General features: G+C 36.2%; 2 protein-coding genes across 3 annotated transcripts; one reads left to right on the top strand and one right to left on the bottom strand.

Annotated features, from left to right (window-relative positions):
* Nucleotides 1–1,201: 1,201 nt before the first annotated feature.
* On the bottom strand, nucleotides 1,202–5,331 carry aanat1 (arylalkylamine N-acetyltransferase 1). The gene is made up of 3 exons (XM_060868659.1): nucleotides 5,003–5,331; nucleotides 3,588–3,742; nucleotides 1,202–2,824 (listed from the first exon to the last, which is right to left on the bottom strand). Exons 1-3 carry the CDS (start codon nucleotides 5,148–5,150, stop codon nucleotides 2,519–2,521), a joined length of 609 nt encoding a protein of 202 aa, XP_060724642.1. The 5' UTR covers nucleotides 5,151–5,331; the 3' UTR covers nucleotides 1,202–2,518.
* Nucleotides 5,332–8,457: 3,126 nt separating this feature from the next.
* Nucleotides 8,458–16,480, top strand: LOC132844027 (ADP/ATP translocase 2-like). 2 transcript variants are annotated; one of them, XM_060867184.1, is made up of 4 exons: nucleotides 8,458–8,595; nucleotides 10,761–11,247; nucleotides 13,942–14,082; nucleotides 15,340–16,480. In XM_060867184.1, exons 1-4 carry the CDS (start codon nucleotides 8,485–8,487, stop codon nucleotides 15,492–15,494), a joined length of 894 nt encoding a protein of 297 aa, XP_060723167.1. In that variant the 5' UTR covers nucleotides 8,458–8,484; the 3' UTR covers nucleotides 15,495–16,480. The 2 variants fall into 2 exon arrangements, with proteins under 2 accessions (XP_060723167.1, XP_060723166.1); XM_060867183.1 differs by having other exon boundaries at nucleotides 15,337–16,480.
* Nucleotides 16,481–16,755: the final 275 nt, after the last annotated feature.

Raw genomic sequence — 16,755 nt, 5'->3', positions numbered from 1 at the left:
ACATTTTTATTAGAATTTCACTGAACTTGAACAATTCATTTCTCATAATGAGGAATAGTGATGTTTATTATCAAATGAGGAATTCTTATCTCTTAATGTTCTCCTATAAATCTAATATCTGAGCTTTCAGAATAATCTGGACAATTCTGATCTCTCCAGCAATCTCACTTGTGTCTGCTGATGAGACATTGTGGTCTCGGTATGTGTCTGGCTTGTAGAGAGAAAAAACATTGCATGAAATGGACTATAGCCTGATTGGGATGATCTCACAACAGCAGGATTTGATTAATGTTCAGTCATCAGCTCAATGCAGCAAAGCTGGATTAGCGTCTGCTGTGCAACACCTCTGAGGACAGAAGACACGGTGCGAACGTCTCATTGCCATTTGTCTGCCATGCACAATACTCTACATGAGAACTGGATGTTCCAGCATGTCGTCGTCATCATACAGGTTACTGCAGACCAAATAATGATACATACTGTTTGTGGCCTGTGATGCAGCACTTGACTTCCTGGGTGGACTCAAATGTTTACATTACTGCGTTTTAAATAACCCAATGTATTGTTTTGTACATGTAGTGATCACTTTTGTATATTTTATTCAAACTGCCATTACATTTCTGGTTTGAAATAATTTTTCTACTTAAAAAAAAATGGTACTGTGCCTTATAAATGTATAAATAAAAAGGGAAAGGATGATCTTTACATTTTCAAGTTATGAAAAAAAAATTAAATGTGCATTAAATGTTCTGGACCAAACTTTATTTTATCACCTGGTTTGTGTAATTTTTCTGTTATTTATATGAATAACCAAACAGTAAGTTTTCTTAATAAATGTTACACAATGACAATACTTTTCTAGTTTGCATATTTTACACATAAGTAAAAAAATAATATTACATGGCCTTGGGGCATTTACTTAAGAATGGAAGAGCTGGAAATAAATCTACTATTTGGACAGTGTTCTAAGCAAAATTATACATATATTTAAAAAAAGGCCATTAAACACTTTTACTCAGATAAAGGGGTGTACTGTAAGTTGATGTGCTCATCCACACATTCTGCATATACTCTCTGGTTTTCTCACAGAGGAGGAAATTGTACTATAAGTGCTTAGGTTCAATAAAAGAAAGTTTTTGGTAACTTGTATTGCATTCATTTGGTCACTATTCTACAAGATTAAAAAATGGTGCAGCAAAAATAGTGAAAAATCTGGTTTATTATTTTTATATATACACAGAACATGTACAAAATCAAAGATCTCTTAATGCAAGACTCCAGAGGCAAAGGTGGTGCATGTCTACTGCAAAAGGCAAAATTCTATCCAGAATAAGGGGGTGGTTAATATTGGACGTATTTAACTTGACCAATTGTGTGGCTTTTGAATGTTGGAATCCATGTACAGGTTTTGAAAGGTTACTTAAGGTCCTGGAAACAAACCCGCTGATAATGCTCTCTAATGCAGATCAAGCCGTCTCAACCTTAGCATCACTGTAGCTAAACATCCTGCGTTCAGCTCTCGTGTAGGCTTACAAGCTAAAAAATTAAAGAGGAATTCTCTGGTTAACTTTTAAATACAATGAATTCTTTACAAAATGACTTCTTTCATACAATTTTTCTAGTTTTTTTAGAGAATGGATGGAAACAATTCTAAGCAGTTTCCTCAGGGCCTTAAAGAATATTGTTTACACGTGCAGGATTAGAAACCTGTCCTTGTGTTGTCCTGGCAGAGCACAAGCTAATTTGTTTGAATCGATCATTCTAGGTCTCGGATTAGAGAAGAGTACAGTAGCAGGGTGTCAAGTCAATGCTGCTTTAATGCTTTTACAAGACAAACATCTAGAGCAACCACAAGATACTTAACAACAAGGCTGAAATAGCGTTACAGCTCAACGCCCAAGGAACTGTTTATTATAACACATGCACACTATGTAGGACAGGGTGATATGACCATACAGTACTGATATGGTGATACATTTCTGAGAGTATATTTAACAATGTGTAGAGGAGACACTTAAAATCCCAATCCACCCCAATACCGTCTCATTAGTAGAGAATTTGGATTTTTATTGTCTCCTCCATATGGTTTGTTGTTCTTTAACTACACCACCGTTGCCTCCTTTCTGATAATGAAGGTTTTTTTGTTTTTTTTTTAATGTGATAGAAAAATAAAGCACAAGTGCTCCAAGGAGAACAAATAGTGTTTCTTAATGAAAAGAACACAAAAACATCTTGTGGATGATAGGGAACAAAGATGAAAATGTATGAACAACATGAAACCAGCCGTTACGAAGGTGGTACGAAGGTGGAATGGTTTGTTAATTTATTTCTTTCCCTCCTTTCATTTTTTTTAATACAACTTCCCGTTTACAAATGTGGGCAAACACTTAGACACCACAGACGGAAGCTAGACTCGAAGCAGAAGCTGTGACAAAACTTCCCCGCCAGAATAAGCCTCCCACTCCACCCTGCTTTGGCATCTGGGGTAACGTAAAGTAGCAACGGCAGCTGAGTCAACTCAGCAGCCACTATTGCGGCGCATGAAGGCGTGACCACGCACGGCGTACTGCATCTCGATGAAGGTCAGCGGCCCCACTGTGATCTCACTCGGGCCCTGAACCTTGAAGCCGGATTTCTGGTAGAAGGGCACGAGAAAATCTTCACACATGAGCACAGCACGGCGAACGTACGGCAGACAGCGAAGATACTGCAAGTAGCGCCACATCAGGATGGAACCGCGGCCCTGCTGTCGGAACGTACGGTGCACCGCCAGCACGTGGATGTGCACCGTGGTACCGTGAGGTTTGTGAAGGGTCAAAGCTTCCTATAAGGAACAGGAGACAAAAGAGGACATGGTTACGACCTGATAGGATTTCAAGATTCCTGATATACCTTATTACTTATGCATGATGTAGTCAGGACACAAGACTTGGACCTCTCGGATCTCTAAGTTAACCTTTTTTTTTTTCCTAAAAGGAGTGCAGCTTTATCTGTTTTTTTCATTTGTTCATTTATTCCGTGTGTCTTCTGTACTAACTTTAGTCTACTTCTACTACATTACTACTTCTATCAGATTCTCATTTCTGTTTGAGGTGTATGAGGCTGTTCAAGTTCACTTTCACTCTTTGTCCAACAGAATTCACAGTTTTATATCAAATTTAAAAACTTTCATTCATTCAGTCTAAAGGCCGTTTTTGTCTTGCTCTCATTTTTGTCCTATTCCTGGTGGTTTGCATATTTTAGTGTTTCTTGATTATGTCACTGAATCTTTTTCATACCTGATTTGTATTTAAAAAAAAAAATAGTGGCCTGAATGAGGTGCAAACGTACTTGGAGGATAATCCATTGTTGTTATTTGTGGACAGGATTGTACATTCAATTATACCTGTTTATTTTTTAATTTAAGTTTCTAAATTTGAAGTTTATTTGTATTAAACCATTGCTTGAAGCAGAACCATAAATATATGTCTTGTTAAAATGTCTTACCCATGTCATTCTCAGAGGCTGCAAAATTCTATAATTTGTTATTGTACTGTTAAACTGTTTTAATGTTTTTGCTCTTTGTTGTGGTGTGTGAGTACACTCACTGTGGTGAGACGCTCCTGGTCCCACAGCGAGCCAATGATGAAAGCGACGAGCCTGCCTTCCACAAACCAGCCAAGGGACAGTTCGGGGCAGAGGGTGAGGAAGTGACGCACCTCATCCAGGTGCAGTGGACACTCGCCAGACACAGAGATAAACGCTAAGGAGGGCATGGCTTAATCAGTGACACATATAAACCTTTCTTTTTTTAACCTTGATTTAGTTGCCAAAACTAATGTATTCATTCAAAACCCCATTAAGGGACATAAATAGAGGGCTGTACCACACAAGACAAAAATATGTTAGTGTAATACCTTTTGATTTTAAAAAAGCACATTTTAATATTTTGGTTAAAATTTTTATTTCGGTTCTAGAAACTTTTTTTAGTCTAATTTTTAAATAAATAGATACATAGAAAGAGTCTTAGTTTTGTTTTCTATATTTCTTTCCTACACAAATTAAAAGCAAATCTGTAAACAAACTACAAAAAATTATTTTGAAGTATTTTATATACAGCTAAAAATCAATATCTAAAATCTAAAAGTGCTTACATTTACAGCATAAATTAAGTAACTTAATACAATATAAATAACAAAAACAATATTTATAGTTTTTGTTGAGCAAAAATGTGCCTGCTTTTTTTAAAAAAATAAAATTAGTTATTATGTAGTACTTTTTTACAAATTTAAAGAAACCTACATGCTTCTACTGTCTACTATAGCACATGTAGCATGAATGTTTCAATATACAGTTTCAATACACTGAATGTAGTCTTTTGAATCAGTATTTAAAATGTAATTCAGTTATGTTCATATGTGTCTGAAATGCATTTAGTTTTGTTTTCAAGTGATTTTTTTGGGTTTTTTTTTTTGTTGCTCTCAAGTAAAAAAAAATAAATAAATACATATATATTCCCCTCTAGTGTGCTGTAGAACTTTAATGTGTCTCTTAACATACTGAAGCATAATGGAACTAAACAAATAAACCTTTATGTCCCTTAATGCACAGATTAATCTACTTGAGTGCAACAAAAAAAACAAAACAATAATCACTTATAAACAAACCTAAATGCATTTCAGACACTTTATTTATTTATTTATTTATTTATTTATTTATTTATTTAAAAAAACTACTTTAAGTATAAAGGGAACATTTTTCCCAGAATCTTAAGGGTGTACAGTCTGAATCGCATCGAAAATGTTTTTATTGTTTGAACTGATGTTTTTTTAGTTTTAAAAAATTATGGATCCTAAAACAAACCCTCAGGATAGTAACCTGGATAATAATAATAATAATAATAATAATAATAATAATAATAATAATAATAATAATAATAATAAATGAATGAAGTGAATTAGACATGATTTGAAATGTTATTCGTGTATAAAGCTATAATAAACAGTGTTATTTTGTAACTCACCCTCTCTCTCGATCTCGAACACACTGATCGCGTCCTCGGTGTTGAGGGACCGGAACTCGCTGGCCGGAAGTGTGTGGCGCCGCTGTCTCGCGGGCGACACGGACGCATGGAGGGGTTTGAAGAAAGGTAGCGCGCTCACCGTGGACATGTTTCCTGCTTAGTCTAAAAGTTCTTCGACGGTGTTATTGAGTGTCGTTTTGTATTCACAGCAAGAGCGCGTGACCGTCTCGAGCGGAAAGTGGTCTGCGGTGCGGCGCGTGCAGGCGCATTTATAGCTTCAGCCGCTTACACGCTTTTAGTCACCGCTAATAGATAGATGGCTTATGTGCAAGATGGCGATGTAAATTCACAAATGGGCTGCTTTTGTTTCAGCTGTGCGCGTGAACGAAACGTGGCATGCAATTAAAACTGAATAGCTGAACAAACCCTGTTCTGTTGTGTGTTTGTTACAATTCATTCATAATAAAGTGTTATTTATTTCTATACAATGCTGAATGGGAGCACGTGGGAACACAGACATGTGATGTCCCCTGACAGGCTAATAGGTTTCTCTAAGCTTTCTGCTGTTAATAAAACAAACCTCCCAACACACTCCAATTGTTCTCTTTTTTTTATTATAAAATAAATATTAATTTCACATTCTAAAGAAGAATGAATAACTGGCTGAAAAACCATGTTAATACCTGTTCAATGCTTTAGGCTTTCATTTTCATCCTAGTTATAGTTTTATTACTATATTATTATTATAGTATTTATAATAAGTTATTTGTAGCATACTCACTCATGGCATGACATATTGTTTTGTTAGCCCATGAGACGTGCTATATATAATCCATTTCATAAAGCAATAAGAACATTAATAGTGTGATGTGTAGAATGACTTCATCCATGCAGGCTGTGGCACTTGGAGCTAGCAAGTGAGAGATTTGGGAGATGGATGAGGATCGGTTGTCAACTAGCAGGCTACAAAGGTCCTATTGAAACCAAGCTTTCTAATAGAGATGAGCCGGATACTAGGCTGAAACGAGTATCCGGTACGGATAAAGCACTTCTGCCGAGTACGAGTATTATACGAGTAATACGAGTCAATATCTGTGCTCGGATTGAATGAAAATCATCATTGGCTAGCTGATTGTGTCAGCGTTCTGTGATAGGCTAGTCACAGCGCCCCTCCCCTACAGTGATAGGCTAGTCACAGCGCCCCTCCCCTACACACATACAGATGTATTGTGTTGCTGTATCTCGCTCTGCTCACTCACAGTCACACACAGAACAGCTCTCTGTCTCTCCCTCAGTCACTCGGGTTCGCGGGTCTTTTCCGTTAACGTTTAGGGATTCTTCAGCTTTTTACTTCGGGTTGTAACGTTAATAATACGTACTTACTAACCAGTAGAGTTCTAGTAAACGTGGGTTCGTTCAGACGTGGTGCTTGCTTGGTAGAATGCGACTCGCATTGCGTCTCTGCCTGTCGGACATTTTTTTTCTTTTTTAAACCTTCAGCTGTCTCTAACCAGTAACCAGACACTGAGTGTCTGACACGTTTTTGCTGTATTTCATAAAACCATAAAGGTAGTAAGCTAGTGTTATAAATATTACAAATTAATTATTACCGGTTAAAGCCCCGCCCGTTTCAAGACAAGCCCCGCCAACTTCCGGGTTAGGCCCCACCCACTCCGAGTACAGATACAGATAATTCATATGGTTAACAGATACGGATACAGATACAGATAATGCTGTACTCGCTCATCCCTACTTTCTAACATTCTTACATATACACCTACCAACCATAAGATTTAAACCACTGACAGGTGAAGAGAATCCCACGTGCTTCCTGTTGCACAAATTGCTGATCAAGTTAATGCAGCTTGCATATATGGCTCTGCAGTAACAGACCAGTCAAAATGTCTATACTGAGTTTTGTCCACTAGAACAGGCATCTACAATGTGCATTTAAGCATCAGAACTGGCCCATGGAGGTGGTCTGACAAATCATGATTCTTTGTACATGTGTATGGCTAAACTGAGTAACAGAATATACTGTGGGAAGAAGGCAAGCTGGCAGAGGCAGTCTGATTCACTGAGCAGTATTCTGCTGGAAAACCCTGGGTCTTGGCACTCATATACAGTATATATATATACAAATGTAGCTGCAGACTATGTACATTCCTTCATGGTAACTGTATTCACTCTGTCACCAGATGCATCTTGTATCTTGAAAAGAAAATGCATCTTGCCACACTGCATGGTTTGAGGAACAAGAGAAAGAATTGAAAATGAGTAGAGAAAATGAGATGAAAAAGTCCAATCCATGGAGGCCCCACCTTGTAACTTACTTAAAGCTCATAAAGAATGTGATTGTGGGCCAGAGGTGTTCTGGTGGCTGATCAGTGTTCTTTTGTATATGTTTTATAAATATATAGGTTATTAGTCATGGCAGTTTTCTAACCTGTTGAAAAGTCATAAAATGAGTATTTGCCCCACACCAATAGGTGGCGATAAAGCATCAGAATCCACCTCAGTTTCCCTCAGGAACAAAATGAAAACATACAAATACATAAACATATAAACGTGTTAATGCCAGAAAATGTACAATTACGGAGAAAATGTATAGAACAGAGATTTAAGGTGGATGTGTGTAAAAATGACCAATCTCTCTCTCTCTCTCTCTCTCTCTCTCTCTCTCTATATATATATATATATGTATATATATATATATATATATATATATATATATACGTATATATATGTGTATATATATACGTATATATATATACGTATATATATACGTATATATATATATATATGTGTATATATATATATATATATACATACATAGTTGATATATGAGTTGATATATATAATTATTTATTTATTTGTTAATAATAATAATAATAATAATAATAATAATAATAATTATTATTATTATTTTTTTTTTTAAATCAGCAAACATATCTCATTGCATAATATTGCACGTGGAAGTGACATGGATAGTAATCAAAAAATTATGTTAAATCTTTAGATTGCAAATACAAAATATTTGTTGTCTTTACAATTTTAATTGAACAACCCAACCACAAATAATAATAATTTTTATATGTCGATAACTGTGATTTTATTTTATTTGTAATGCTGTCACACAACCCTTCACTTATTAATTAATGAATTCATTAATTAACACTACCAACACTAACACCACCAACACCAATAATAATAATAATAATAATAATAATAATAATAATAATAATAATAATAATAATAATAATAACAGAGCATTTCAGGTTCCTCCTTCCCTGTGGTTCCTTGTAGGATGAATCTGAGGAAACAAGAATAAGAAGGTTCTCTTATTGTTTCCATTCTGTCTCCGTTACTATAGTCGTGTCCACTCGGTTTTCTGGGAGGTGCCCAACATCGCATCACCGTTTCCAGGTGATCCCTCTGATGTCTGATCTCCGACACCTGCTACTGCAGTTGTAGACTAGAACATGAGCGAGTCCTCAGTCTCCTTCGCCAAGGACTTCCTGGCTGTTTGCGTCGCTGCTGCGGTATCAGAGACCGTCGTGGCTCCACTCGAGAGAGTCAAGCTGCTCCTTCAGGTAAGTAAACAAAGTGAAACTGCTCCATCCAGAACAAATCCAGTAAACCCGAAATCAGTAATGTGCCATGCGCATGAAATGATATGTCTGTGCTTTCGGCAAACAATCATAGGCTTGTTTTTCTGGATATGTACAAACTGCTTTAGTAAGAGGTGGATGAAATGCAGTGTATATAGAATTATTAGGTTGTCTAAATTACAAAAAAACTGGAAAGTTTCAGTGTCAACATATAATTTCATTTCTAAACAATAAGGGCATTTTGTAGGCACAAGGGAAGTCAGTTCCTGTTGTCACAATGTTAGATCAGCTGCAAACAGTCAACTCACCAGCTTCTCTCATTTACTCTCTTTTACAGATTATAAATACATGTAACCAGAACGTAAAAGGGTGTCTGTTCTGTGGCGTAAAACGTACTGTCCGTTACACACAGCTGACACTAAAGATTCATTCTACAAGTGTAAAAAAAGTCTCCTTAGAGACCATATTAATTATTAAATATTTTGGTTTTTCTACTTGCCCTGCACCTTGAGGGTTGAGGTTTCGATCCCTGCCTCTGACCTATTTGCGTGGATTTTTCATCTCCTCGTGATTTGGGTTCACTGGCTTCCTCTCCCCAGTCCTCAGACATGCTTTGTATGTTAGTTGTCATCTCTAAATTGTTCATAATGTGACTGTGGGTATGATTGTGCCTTGCGATACACTATCCCTATACCTTGTGCCTTGAATCCTGTGGGTTGGGCTCCAGGCTCGTCTTAACTCTGTATAGAATGATCAGTTTAAAAAATGGATGGATGGATGGATGAATAGCTTACATTTACTGGTGACTTTTCAAGTGTCTGCCATAAAAGTCATGTGAATGAGTTGTTGCCCTAGAAAAATATTGTATTATAGTGTGTTAATTTAAACGTTATAATACGGCAAGTATTATTGTCTTAGCCGCTGTTAAGGAAACACCTTCTGACCAGATTGGAGGTCAGATACAAGAATTCAAAAGCACAGTGCTATAAAATTCCTTAATTTACAGAAACTCATTCACACAATGCACATTAATTATCCTCTTATGACAAATTGAGGTGATCAGACAAGACAGGTTTCATATGATGTCTTTAGTTTGGATCATGTTAACAACATAATAGAAATTTATCTCACTCAAGTATCTTTTCCATAAACACATGCCCAAATCTTCATGTATGTACTAGTCTTATCTGTGATTAAATAATGTCAAGTATGAGCAATACTCCATATTAAAAAAGACTGCTACCAAACTACTACAAGAAGCAAGTTTCTGGTTTCTGGAGAAGCATATTGCTGATCTTGTAAACAGTTTGAATGAATTATAAATCAAAAATATTAAAATAATGTTATAATGACATTGAGTATGTCAGTGGCTTCATATATACTGGGGATAAGGGCCAGGAGATACTATTTTGCTGACAGCATAAAAACTTATTGACATTTAAACATTGTGACTAAGCAGATTTTAACCTCAAGAGCATAAACCTTTAGCATAGTTAACTAAAGCTAGTTTTGTTCCTCATTATGATAATTGCTTAAACATGCAACATGATCCTGTACAGTAAAAGATTGTATAATCCCTAAGCATATGCCCTCTAAGGTGGTGTATAATTTATATATCTAGTATATAATATATCTAGATATTTACACTTCCTGAGGTAGACATTTGTCTAACCAACAGGTCACCCGATCAGGTTATGGTATCTTATCATATAATTTAAGACAAAGGAAAGTTACAGGAAGGCTAGTGCTACCAGATTAGTGTCTCTCTCTCTCTCTCTCTCTCTCTCTCTCTCTCTCACACACTCACACACACACACACACACACACACACACACACACACACACACACATACACACACACAGCAGTGGTCTAGTAGATTACAGAGCTACTTTATAGACCTCTCATAATTACAAAGCTGAACTGTGAACTGCTGAACTGCTGATCTGAGAGTTTTTAGAAATCTCTGTAAAGACTGATCTACATTCATTCATCATACATTGTAAGTAGCTGCTTTATCTGGTCAGGATTGCAGTACAAACTGGAGGCAATCATAAGAAACAATGAGCTTGAGGCACAAATACACCATTGATGGATCATTGAGGGCAGACTTACCTGAAGATCTAACTTGAGTCAAATCTCCCTATAGGTACAACATGCCAGCAAGCAAATCGTGGCAGCGAAGCACTACAAGGGCTTTATCGACTGCATCATTCGCATCCCCAAAGAGCAAGGCGTCCTCTCATACTGGAGAGGCAACCTGGCCAACGTGATCCGATACATTCCAACACAGGCTCTCAACTTCACCTTCAAAGACAAGTACAAGAAGTTATTCCTGGATGGTGTGGACCAGAGCACACAGTTTTGGCGCTACTTTGCTGGTAACCTGGCATCAGGTGGTGCCGCTGGGGCCACATCTCTATGTTTTGTCTACCCACTAGACTTTGCTCGCACTCGTCTAGCAGCAGATATCGGCAAGGCGAGAGCACAGAGGGAATTCACTGGACTGGGTGACTGTTTTGGGAAAATACTCAAAGCCGATGGACCAAGAGGTTTTTACAGTGGCTTCAATGTGTCTGTGCAGGGCATCATCATCTACAGAGCTGCTTACTTTGGCATCTATGACACCATCAAGAGTAAGAGCACTGTTTCACAGTTAGTTACAACTAGATTTACATTTGTGCATACTGACAGCCATTTTGGATGACTTCAAAATCCAAATGTTCATGCTTAAGAATGTTTGCTGGGATCCCCCATTGAGAAAATACCTGCATGTACTTTTCAAGTTTGCCAAATTAATCTTGAGTAGATGCCGTCAAGGTGGGTTTTTTTTCAATATAATCTAAAATTACCTAAAGGTAATTGCTTGTCTAAAAGACAAGCAATTCCCTTTACACTTGAAAATAGATTCTTTTTTGAATGTATTGCACTGCAACATGAAAACAAGACACACATATGTGACATGACTAAAGATTTGTATAAACCAGGCCATCTCACCCATATACACCAAGCAAAGAAATAATCATTTATTAGGAGTCTAGTATATTGGCAATATACTACAGCATAAATAATTCTATTCTAATTGTAGTCATCACAGGAATATTTTTAATGTTATATTGAACAGGCTTCCACACTTACTATTCAGCAGCTTATAAAATAGCACTTGATCCAGCACTTGCTCTAATTTTTTATACAGTGTGTCAGTAGTGAATTGTAAACACAACAAATACAGCCATAGGATAAATCATAAAGTGTGTTAAGATGTGATATAAGATGATTTGCTCATTTAACTCATTTAACCTTCCTATTTTCCCTGGGTCTTTTTGACCCGGCTGGAAGATTTTAATGTGTCATAACTTGGGTTTTCTTCCACATATTTGCCTGAAATTTAGCAGGATTGAACTTCCAAATTATGAACTTTGCAAGCAAAATTAATTTTGTATATTTTCGTTGAACTATGTGTTCAGAACAATATATACTTTGCGTTTTGGAACAGCTTGGGTCATTTTGACCCGGCCACATTTAGTGGGGCAATAGGTCACACTTCTGCCCTTTTCAGCGCAATGAACATACATACAGACACAAAAATGCACACATAAAATGTCCACTAACACACGCACCCAAAACACACACTCACACCCCACACACACACGCACACATGCACACACACACATTGGGCATTGCATTTCATTAGGCCTCCAGAAAAGAAAAAAAGCCAAACATTTGTAAATATTTCACACTTTTGATATGCCTTCGCCTAGCAGAGGGCAAAATATGATCTACTGAAATGATGCCAAACACACACACAGTCAAACACTGTTCAAAGCATTGGGCATTGCAATTCAGTTGGCCTCCAGACAAAACAAAAGCTACTGTACACATTTGTAAACATTTCACACACACACACACACACATACACACACATGCGCACACACACACACACACACACACACACACACACACACACACACACACACACACACATATTGGGCATTGCATTTCATTAGGCCTCCAGGAAAAAAAAGCTACACATTTGTAAATATTTCTCACTTTTGATCTACCTTTGCCTAGCAGAGGGCAAAATATGATCTACCGAAATGATGCTACACACACACACACACACACACAAGTACTGGACATAGCAATTCATTAGGCCTCCAGAAACAAAAGCTACTCATTTGTAAATATTTCACACTTCGATGCATTTGTCCAACTGGGGGCAAAATCTGATCTACCAACAAGCTTTACACACACACACACACACACACACACACACTCATACTCACACACAAGCATTGGGCATTGCAATTCATTGGGCCTCCAAAAAAATAAAAACAATCATTCATAAATTAAGTATAATAAAAAAACATAGGGAGGTAAACGAAGTTTTATTCACATGAAATTATGGCATGTTTGTGTGTGTATGTGTGTGGCCTGTTGTTGGTTGATCAGATGACATCAGGTGGGTAAAATAGATATTACAAGTGTAAAATAGATATTACACACAGAATAGTAATAATTGTAGAATTTTTGATTTATAAGCATTCAAGTCAATTTGGCCTGGAAAAAACAGGTTTTATTATTTGCTGTCATTAAAAATGGTCAAAATGGTTTCAAAACAATCTCCAGCCCTTGAAATATACCAGCCTGTAATTGTGCATTAACTTTTGTGCCTCTATAGTGAAAATAATTCAAAATTTATGTTTTTTTTACTAAAAAATTAGGCATTTTTGTATATAAATAAGGTTTATTATACCAAATATAAATATATATTTTTTTTGCAAAATATATGTTAATATGTTGGAAACAAGTTTGACTAAAAAGGTGAAGAAAAAAAAAGGCTATCATATATACTTCATTTTTTATAAGCAGTCAAAACAGACAAGGTCAAGTTGACTCAGCGCTCCTAATTTGTATAGGAGGACAATAGGAGGGTTAAATGTATCTTTTTAATTTTTTCAAAATGAATTGTTGGTTTCAGATTTAATCAAAGACTATTCAAAGCTTATAACTCACTTTAAATTAATTATGGTGCTTTCTCCAAGCAAAAAAGGATAAGTATTTAAAGGATACTATTAATTAAGTGCCATAGTTATGTATTTAAAATAGCCTTGAATTGCATGTAGTAGTTCCTCTGTGTATTTACAAGCCAAAACAAACATTTCAGTGTGAAATACTGCAGTTATAGCTACCCATGAACTTAATACATCTCCTAACTTGAGACAATAGCAGAAAAATGGCAGACTCCACCGCATGCACATAACTGAATAGCGTTTAAGTCTGTAGTTTAACAATGGATATCATCCTGAGTGTCTTGATCTGTTGTACAGGTACATTGCCAGATCCACAGAATACTCACTTTGTGATTACCTGGATGATCGCACAGAGCGTGACTACACTTGCTGGAATCATCTCCTACCCATTTGATACGGTGCGCCGCAGAATGATGATGCAGTCGGGACTTAAAGGGGGTAAGTGTGTAGTTTTAGTAGTATTCAGTTGCTGGTTCAGAAACAAGACTAGCATACCACATGTCATGGTTGAATATCTTCAGATGCATTTAAAAAAATAACGTGTTTGTCTTTGTAGTTAAAGTGAAGTTGATCAAGATATATTTGATGTCCAGAATTTACTTCAGTTTTGCACTGTAGCTACATTGAAAGCTGAACATGGCTGTAGAGTAAAATAGTTTATAGCTGTCTAAATCATTACATTCAACTTAACCCATGTCCACTTGTTTTATATTTTTTCATATGTGGTTTCTGGCATGTGTTTAATATATGAAAAAAAAAGCCAGATCATGTCAGAACAGTGAAACACACCAAGGCAGCTGAAAAAAATGTCACACTGACCATCTGGTGTAGAAAAAACTCTTCCAGATTAAGTGTGACTTTATGACTCGGATATTAGGTATAGATAACTGTTTGAAGTTAGAAATGTCTCTTTGGATAAATCTAAGTTTTAACCATGTCTGTTTGAATAAAAGTGTCTAGCAGCTGTGGATCTTTGATTAAGAATTGTAACCCTGTAAATTCTAAAGTCTAATTATCACCAAAAGAGTTTCTGAAGGGTTTTTCCTTTGTCCAGCTCATGCCGCATGCAAATCATATGGAATCCTGCTGCCTTTTTTTACATGTTGTGTTTTTTGTTCAATTAAATCTCACACTCCTACTTGCTATTCATAAAGAACTTTGTTTAAGCATAATGGCCATAATAACCAGTTTTTATTGGCACAGCCAGTAGGGTAATGATGATTGCATGATTATACCTGTCTCAATTTGTTCATTGGAGTTTATATTAGTGTGCAATCATGTTGCTTACAATTTAAATAGAGCATGCATTTAGGTAAATAGTGGTTTGTGGGTATTTCCTGATGAAATGAGAATCTAAACCTGTTTTGTAGGCACTCGGTGTTATCAGAGTGAACAAGACAATGACATAATCCAAAAATGTAGTCATAAAACAGGAAAGGCTTAGGCCATGGGCAAACAGAGTAAACAAGTGCAGGATAAAACCTAAAATATGAATAGCATAAAAACAGATAAGCAACCAAGGAATCAAATAACATGACACACGTGTCTAAAGTGTTTGGTGTTTAGAGTCTTGAGAGTGAGGTCAGGTGTGTGTAATCTGGTCATTGTTTGAATGTCAAAGAGCTTTGTGTTGTATGCCTCAGCAGTCATGTTTGTATGCCAATTCATCTGTGACCTCTTTTTTTATTGCAGCAGACGTCATCTACACTGGCACAGTGGATTGCTGGAAGAAGATTGCTCGTGATGAAGGCATCCAGGCTTTCTACAAGGGAACTTTGTCAAATATACTCAGGGGCATGGGAGGTGCCCTGGTGCTAGTGTTTTATGACGAGATAAAGAAAATAATTTAAATGTCAATTTTTGTTACTAGGGAGAAAGTGCTATAAAGTCAATAACACAAAGTTAACTTATTATTATACAAATTATACTACAAAATGAAGTAACGAGCCCTTTGGTGCTATTTCACACATAGAAAGGGGCTTGTGTGTGTGTGTGTGTCTGTGTATTATTAAGGAACACAGTTAAATAGGGAACTTCATCGTTCATTGACAAGAAATGTCATCATAAATGTCTGCACTCTATGCAGTTCAGTATCACCTTTTATTATCTTTCCACTTTATGTGAAATATCTAATCTACGGTTTTCCAATTGACTCAAATGTAGTTCACCAGACATGTTTTTTGCATCAAGGGATACAAACCCTACTGAATAGTTTTATAATCAACTCCAAATTGTACTATATTTTATCTAATCGTTTCTCTCCGCAAGATTGTTTTAAATGTAGTTGTAATCATTTGACATCTAGATTTGTACCTCTATCACAGGTAGTTTTTTTTGTTGTTGTTGCTAACTAGACAACTTGCTAAGATTTCATGACAATTATTGGCTATTCTGTGAAATGCAAGCTCACTTTGTCTGTGTAAATGTAATGTATTTTAACTAACTAGCATAGCATAACCACTATGTTAGCACAGTTATTCTCTCAATCCCACGGCTAAGCAAGCATGTGGAACCTAACTTTATTTAGAGACTTTACTATACGCTCAACGAAAATGTAACATGTTTTGTTCTGTCATGTCACTCTCATTCAGCTTATTCTTGTATTTGTGTGCACCAAATTCTTTATTTCCACTTTGTCGGCATCTCCTGTTTAGTTTGTGTGTTAACTACAATAAATTAAATTTTTATATATTAATGAATTTAATATAAGTGACCTGTCTTGTTTTACACCTATGTAACAACATCTGCAGTTAAATGGTTTTGGATTACTTTAGTTGCAACTTTACACCGTGTCTCCTGTTGTGGAAAGAGACATGTGTGAGACATATTGTCTCAGGTGTTTACCAGGTTTAAGTTAAGCTTATTTTTCAAAAGTACTTGCACATACATTTGGGTCTTCAGCAGTGTGTGAATGTTTTTAATTACCTACTTTATCTGTTAGGTCTATACAGTGCCTTGTAAAAGTTTTCACCCCTTTGCCTTTTTCCTATTTTGTTTTGCATTATAGTCTGGAATTTTAAGGATTTTCATTTGGCTTTTATGTAGTGGATCTACACAAAATACTTAAAAAAAAATTGGTGTGCATTTGTATTCACTCCTTTTGCTATGAAG

The sequence above is a fragment of the Tachysurus vachellii genome, chromosome 4 (genome assembly GCF_030014155.1).
Source record: "Tachysurus vachellii isolate PV-2020 chromosome 4, HZAU_Pvac_v1, whole genome shotgun sequence".
NCBI lineage: Eukaryota > Metazoa > Chordata > Actinopteri > Siluriformes > Bagridae > Tachysurus > Tachysurus vachellii.
The sequence above is the reverse complement of the archived record's forward strand: the minus strand, read 5'-3'. Positions and strand labels throughout refer to the sequence as shown.